General features: G+C 35.3%; 4 protein-coding genes across 4 annotated transcripts; 1 reads left to right on the top strand and 3 right to left on the bottom strand.

The window, feature by feature from the left end:
- Positions 1 to 648, top strand: EIN_143180 (hypothetical protein; the record flags this gene model as incomplete). The annotated part of the gene is made up of 1 exon (XM_004258191.1): positions 1 to 648. One exon carries the CDS (start codon positions 1 to 3, stop codon positions 646 to 648), a length of 648 nt encoding a protein of 215 aa, XP_004258239.1.
- Positions 649 to 3285: 2637 nt separating this feature from the next.
- On the bottom strand, positions 3286 to 4083 carry EIN_143170 (heat shock protein, putative; the record flags this gene model as incomplete). The annotated part of the gene is made up of 2 exons (XM_004258190.1): positions 3286 to 3872; positions 3975 to 4083. 2 exons carry the CDS (start codon positions 4081 to 4083, stop codon positions 3286 to 3288), a joined length of 696 nt encoding a protein of 231 aa, XP_004258238.1.
- Positions 4084 to 4783: 700 nt separating this feature from the next.
- EIN_143160 (hypothetical protein) lies at positions 4784 to 6395 on the bottom strand (the record flags this gene model as incomplete). The annotated part of the gene is made up of 2 exons (XM_004258189.1): positions 4784 to 4903; positions 4980 to 6395. 2 exons carry the CDS (start codon positions 6393 to 6395, stop codon positions 4784 to 4786), a joined length of 1536 nt encoding a protein of 511 aa, XP_004258237.1.
- A 178-nt stretch (positions 6396 to 6573) lies between these two features.
- EIN_143150 (hypothetical protein) lies at positions 6574 to 7262 on the bottom strand (the record flags this gene model as incomplete). Its single annotated transcript, XM_004258188.1, has 3 exons — positions 6574 to 6633; positions 6675 to 7102; positions 7181 to 7262. 3 exons carry the CDS (start codon positions 7260 to 7262, stop codon positions 6574 to 6576), a joined length of 570 nt encoding a protein of 189 aa, XP_004258236.1.
- Positions 7263 to 7544: the final 282 nt, after the last annotated feature.

Raw genomic sequence — 7544 nt, 5'->3', positions numbered from 1 at the left:
ATGGGGGAGTCAACTAAAATATCATTTGAAACTGTGTTCCTCGTTAAAGACTCGACTAGTGATAACTTAATTGGACCTTTAACCAATATTACTCTTGGTAACTGGGATTTTTTGAAATCTACCGAAGATCAGAAAAGAGTCTTTACCCGTGTTGACAACTACCCATTCGTAGAAGTCAATGATTTGTATTATTCTGTAGATGAAAATTTGGATTTGGTGTGCGAGTTTTACAAAAACCCATCAAAACACCGCAACGACGAAGATCTGTTTGTAACTCAACTTGACAGTGACATATCTCCAGTTGAAGACGAACACGTTGAATTTCAGAATGAAGAAGTAAACACTGTCGTCCCAGACACCCAACAAACAGATAATGGGTATTTATCAACGAACCCCCGTGTTATTTCTCCTCAAAATCCCAACGGTCAAAGACAACCATCTGAACCACAATTGTACACACCAATTCCTGTGATGCTTGTACCATTCCCTTTAACCTCAGAACAATCGAGTCATATTTTACAACTTCCACCTTTATCTGCAAATCAGGGAATACAGCAATTACCTCAATGGTCAATGCCATTAGCTCCAATGAATCCACAATGTTATCAATTTGGATTGCCTCTGGTTAATCCACCGAACATTCAATGACTCGAAGTTCTTCAATCATTTACAGTTCAGCTGTTGTTTATTCTATCGTCAATGAGCAGTCCCTTTATCGTTCTTGGCGATAATCACTTAATATTATTGTGCTGTTTGGACTTGTTAACGTTTTGTTTGTGTTGCATACATTATACACACACAACTCTAAACGTGTTCTCGCTACATATCCTGATCTCAACCAAATATGTTGTATTCAATGCTCGGTTAACATGATATTTTAAGTAACTGCCACATCCGAAGTCCGTGCCCGACATCTCAAAGCAAGTGAAGTTGGGTCTGATGATGTTCTTCTTGAAAGTGTTCGACAATGTATTGTAGTCAATATTGCCATTAATATTATGATAGCCTGCTATCATCTCAGTTGCGTGACTATTGTCAGTCCAACACTGATGTACTCTGTTGATATTTCCAACAAATTTCAAGTTGTGACCAAAGAACCACTTGCTACTAACATCACTTTATCTATGTGGCTCAACGAGTGGTAGAAATACCATTGCTGGAAATATTTTCATATCCATACAGATAATCATCATTTTTGTTTATAAAGAAGCCAGTTGGCGATGGTGACTTTTGTTCACAAGATCAAGTCAGCGAGTGTTGCTAGTGTCATGTCTTACGTCTAATGTACTTTTTGAGACTTGTGATTTTATGCTCACAAGACTTTAGTTTCTGTGGTGAAGAATGCTGGTATAAAGTTCCAATCAGTGATGTCGTTCCACAAGTGTGGTGGTAATGTTGGAGACTCTATAACGATTGAGATTCAACGATGGGCCCGAAAAGTTGGCGCTTTCAACGACGCATTCTTCAAAGACGCCGAAAACAACGTCGTCATCAAGTACATTTCTTTGTGATGACCAAATCATTTTCGAAGAAAGAATTTTTATTGAAATATTCAAAAAGATTTCATGGCGTCTTGCAAACAGAAGTCCCAGAGTTACATCGACGACGGAACACTCAATGAGATCCAAGTTGGTATGCGACCATGCGATGAGACAAGATACCCGTCATACCCACTCTCGAGATGGAGTTACTGAGGCATTGGAAAGTTACAATGCAGCGACAGCAAGTCACAGGAAAACTTGAAAATGCAGCCAACAGTACTGGGCACTCCGAGTGGGGACAGAACACAACTAATGCCGCTTAGATTTTAACAATTTGTCTTTAATTGTAAATAATATTGGAGTTAATGATGTCAAGTAGGGCCATTAATTTAGTTTTAATCACTTTGGAGATTTGAAAAGTAATACAAAACAGATTTTTTTTACTTATAAGCCATATACTATATTTATAATTGATTATAATAAAAATAATAAAATGTGATATTTTTGAAAGAAGTGTTAAATAAATAATATTTTTTTATCAAGTTTATTATGAAAAAAGATAAGTTAATAAATAAAAAAGTTTAATTTGATTAACTAAACAATGTTTTAAAAATTTAAATACACAGACCGACCTATTTTCTGGGAAATTAAATTAAAAATAAATCAAAAACCAAACATAGTATTTGTAAAATGTTAAAGAATAGTTATTTTTAAAATAGTAATTTAGTTTATTTTTAAAATGTTAGTTATATTATTTACAATTTAAACTATAATTGTATTAATAATTTTATTAATTAAACATATCATAAGATATTTAAATTGTTTATATTGAAAAATTTATAATAAAGTCTATAATTATTTTTTTAAATTATAAATACAATCAGTCTTAAAACATTATCTAGTGCCTTTTGGACCATTAAAATTGGAACATTTAGGGAAGCCGTCCAAATAATCCATCTCAATTGTTTCGGGTTTTTTCACGGTTTACCCAATGCCCAATGTTTAGACATAATTAAAGCTATTTTTTGTCCACCAGATAACGTCAAAAGACTGACTCTACTTTAAGAAGAATTAAATATATTGAGTCAAATAAAACAAAAAAGTGTAATAACACATTAATTACATTAATCAACCTCTGATATTGTTTGCACTTTATATTGCAATTCTTCAAAAATTTGGAGTTTAACTTAACCTCAGCTTCCTTCTGTTTCTGTGTGTATTCATTATTTGATGCCGATTGGTTCTTGTCGAGGCAGTCGAGTGTTCTATGATAATTGCTTCAATTGCCACCTTGTCGTCTGGGGGCTTTGCTGCAATTTGCTCGTTGAGTGTGTTATTACACAGTAGCAGAAAGTTTAAGTCAATTCTTCGCCTCGACAAGTTCCTTCATCTATTCGTCCTCCACCTTGAACTTCTCTGCGTCTGCAACTATCTTGTCCATATGCTCCTTCGAGAGTCTTCCATTGTCACTGGTGATTGTGATCTTGTTCAACTTACCTGTTGTCTTGTCTATAACTGAGATATTCAGAACCCCTTCTCGACTGGTGCGATTGTTGACTTGAAGAGGTCGATGTTGAGTTCTTCAAAACGCGCTCTTGTGAGTGATGTATAGAAATCGATGCCTTCATACAACTGGTTGATTTCAATGTTTGCTGTTGCTGCATTTGACAGTGTTTGCTTTGCCCTTTCACATGATGTTCTGAGTCTTCTGACTGCTCGTGCATTGCCTGAAATGTCTTTCTTGTACTTTCTTTTGAATTCGGCAATGAAATGGTTGACCATTCTATTATCAAAGTCTTCGCCATTAAGGTGTGTTGCCGTTTGTTGCCTTCACTTCAAAGACGCCATCGTCAATAGCAAGAAGTGACACATCAAATGTTCCACCACCAAGATCAAAGATCAAGACGTTCTTTTCTCTCTCCGTCTTCTTGTCAAGTCCATATGCTATTGCTGCTGCTGTTGGCTCATTGATGGTTCTAAGCACATTGATGCCTGCAATTGTGCCCGCATCCTTTGTTGCCTGTCGCTGTGAATCGTTAAAATAGGCTGGACATGTGATGATTGCGTTGTTGACTTTCCCACCAACAAACGCCTCTGCTGTCTCCTTCATCTTCGTCAGCGCCATCGAACTGATCTCCTTTAATGTGAACTTCTTTGTCTCACCCTTGTACTCCACCTGAATCAACGGCTTGTCATTGCCATTGTTGACGACAGTGAATGACCAGTGCTTCATATCCTCTTGAATTGTTGGGTCACTGAAGCGTCTTCCAATCAGTCTCTTTGCATCAAAGACTGTATTCTTCACATTCATCGCAATCTGGTTCTTTGCTGTGTCGCCAATCAGCCTCTCACTGTCTGTGAAGGCAACGTACGATGACTTGTTCTGTTGCCCTGATCATTTGCAATTTCCTAAAAATGGATTTCGCGTGCCTTTTAACTATAGTATCTTTATCTCTCCAATAGTCACTAATGCATCATTCAATGCTATCAAACACTCTGCATTTGTTTTCCCGTCTTCACCTTTAACACCAACAATCACAACTAAATGAGTTGCGTAAATGAATCTAACAAGAGGTGATGGTATACTATTACAACAGTACATAAAATCTGTCTAACAAATTTTGACAGACAGTTTCTCCCCAAATTTCTTCTCCACCCACATCGAGAACTTGAATATAGCAGCCGCAAACTTCTTCTCTGTTCGGTCATTGATCATAGATCTAAGTTGAGATCATCAGTAACAAGTTTCTTCCAGTTTCAAACGACTTGACATAAATCTCTTTAAAATGGTTTATCATAACAAGACTTTTTTCTCTTTTACCAAAAAGTAAACCTGCTTGATTTGATAAACTTGTTTGATTCAAATAAAAGTTTTCATTATACAATTAAATTTATTATAAATTATATCTTGAAAATTAAATTATAATTATTTAGTATATTAAATAATTAACAATAGTTATTGTATAGTTAAATACCCATAATATTAAATTATGTATGTATTTATTAATTTATAGTATATCTCTATTTGAATTAGAGGGTGAAGTTTAGAAAAAGGATGTCGGTTGATTCCTTAATCATTTCAATAGCCCTCCTTCCTGCCCATTCACGGTGATGGGTGGGTCGTTTTATAGTTTTATTTGATATTGTTGAAAATGATTTTTAATATAGTAAAACCCATTCCCGAAATATTACATTTTTGATACTGTTTTATCAATAAAAAAACAACCCGAAATATTTAAGCTTTTTTGACTGTTTTATATATAAAAATATTCATTTAAACAAATCGAATTAAAAAATGGTAATTAGTTTTTCAGAGCATCCCCGACATCCATGTAAGCAACTTTCTTTTCAACGCTCATGTTTGCTCTATCAAGTTGTCCAATTTTATTAAAAGATCTTTCAACTGGGCAAGTGGTTGGACTCTTACCATTCATCTTTTTCACTAGATTGAATAAACATGGGAATTGATTCTTTTCTTCTTGAGTCATCAGAGCAAACACAGTGTTCAAAGTTAATTTTTTGACTGGGCAACTCTTTAAGAAATCTTCTGCTTTTTTTGAATAAAGTCCTTATTTGCTTTCTCTGTTGAATGGCGTTTGCTCTCTTTTCTTTGACAATTTCACTACTGCTGCAATCTTCAGCGATATCTGTTGCTTCTGTTTGATCTGTACTTGTTAATCTCACTTGTTTAACAAGAGTACGTATCGCCTCAGTAGCATCAGCCCTTTCTTCTCTTTTCAACCTGTTTGCAATTTCTTCGACTTTTTCAATGTTGGCACAATACCAATCTTGAAACTTTGTAAATTCCGCTTTCAATTCTTGGTCATCACTTTCGTCGAATGATTTTGCATCAAAGTTGTTGTAAATTTTGATGTTTACTACCAGTTCTTTTCCTTTGAGTTTTCTTTGTAATTTTCCGAAATTTGCCATATTCGTTCCTTTGACCTGGTTTTCCTTCAACAATCCAGCATCGAAGATATCTTCTTTGGTCATTTTTCTTGAAGGAATTGCAAACCTCAAAATCATCGCGTCACTCAACTTTACGAGCAGGTGAATTGAATACTTTTTCAAAATGAATTTTTCGTTGTCGTCAAGTTCTTCAGTGTATTTCATTTTTTCTAAATAATCGGTTAACACCACCTTACGTCTGAGCTCGAAGATATTCGAAATTAAATCTTCAACACGTTGATAGGCCACGGGGTATAGTAAATTGGCGGTCTGTAGCCAATCGTTAATTATCTTCACCTTACTGAGCACTATTTGAGTGAAGAACATACACGCAACAAACAATTTGCAGTTGACATTACACTCACCCATAATGTTGCGAGGTCCAAAAGGCTTTTGGTATTGTTCTCTTTCACTGTAAAATTCTTGTAATGAAGGCAGATTCTCAAACATGTTATCAAGAATTAATACTGTTTGGAGCCACCTTGTTTCGGATCGTTGAACCAATTTGAGAACTGCACCTTTGATATGATTTTTGGCACAGAATTGATCCCATGCTGTTCTTGTTGTCTGAACTGTTAACCCGTCCAAGAAACTTTCAATGGCCAGCCCCCATTGTGATTCAAAACACTTTTCAGTCGCTTTATTTGTTCTGTGTGAAAAGCAGTAGTTTGAATCAAATCCGTTCAGCCCGTCTCTCTCTTTTATTTTAGCCAGGAGTTTACCAGAGAGCCCACCATTTCGTATCAGAACATAAGCTCCATCAAAACAAGCACCAATGCATTTAATGAGGTCAGCATCCATCAATTCCAATATTTTCATTATCCAACTGAGCCACCCCGCAGCATCTGTTTTGCCATCATAGTTTTTTATTTTGACTCTCTTTTCTTCAAATGATCCATCTGAAAACACAAATCTTACAAAGAGAGAAAAGTACTCAACACCACTGTACATTGCTGAATCGGCCATTAATGTATAATAGTCACATTACTTAAAGATGAGTTGTAGGTCATATCTGGATTTTTTCGAAATTAACACAAATCTCCGTTGCATAGTTGAAGAACTGAGAGCAGTGTTAACAACTTTTTTAGGAACATTGGACATGAGCAAAATTATGGATATCAATTTTGACATGGTATCAATTTGATTATTTGTCAACCCACACGTTCCCATCATCAATGCAGCCATCATCGTTATAAAGCTGCCTCTTTCATTTCCAGCATCATTTGTTGTTGAATAACTGTCAACATTTTTACCAAGTCGTCTTTGAACTTCTTTGTTGGTTTCTTGTGCGATATACTCGGCGGAGTATTTATTCTCTGGTTTGAGGAGCTCTTTAATGTGTTTCATTTTTTCCAATTGTTCGATCTCAAACACAGTGAATTTTATTTCTTCTTTGGTCGAATTGTTGGTATTCTGAGATTCGTTCTCTGTAGCCTGGCAATAATCAACATGTGTCGCATTTCTTGTTTGAATGGCTAGATGAGCGGAAATATCATTTGAAATAGCAGGAGTTTTTAATAAAGTTCCAGAGTCCACAATACCAGTTGAATTTTTTGAAACAACATCTTCACAATTAATAATAGGAACACTTAAACTTTTACTGATATTGTCGAGTGCCTCTTGTGTTGACTCGCTGTGTAAAACACGAGTATTTATTCGGAATGTGCGATAATCTATAAGTGGAAGAACACGAACAGATTATTCCAATCTTTTCAATAAATAATTCTTAAGGTCTTCAAATGAAGTATAACCTGTTTGTCTCAATTGTGACTCAAGTTCCTTCCTCACTTTCAACAAATCAGCACCTCTATAAATATTTGGTGCAATTTCCATTTCATTATCAGTCAAACCACTTGACTTATTTTTTCCTCTTCAACGAGCTGACTGTTGAGCGCAATTAAATTATATTTGTCAAAACTGTCATCAAAAAATTTAAAGTTGCCAACACTTTTAAATTTGTTTGTTTCTTCGGGTTTTGCTTCCAAAGAGTGTTTCATGTATTTACGTCTATTAAACACTTTTCCACAAAAAATACAATAATGAAATTCACGCAAACGATCGTGTGGGAGTTGCGCTTTTATTTCGAAAGTGTAAAAAGTACGGAACTCTCAAAAC

The sequence above is a fragment of the Entamoeba invadens genome, assembly GCF_000330505.1.
Source record: "Entamoeba invadens IP1 unplaced genomic scaffold scaff_1105074725403, whole genome shotgun sequence".
NCBI classification, from domain to species: Eukaryota; Evosea; order Mastigamoebida; family Endamoebidae; genus Entamoeba; species Entamoeba invadens.
This window is presented reverse-complemented; position numbering and strand designations above follow the sequence as displayed.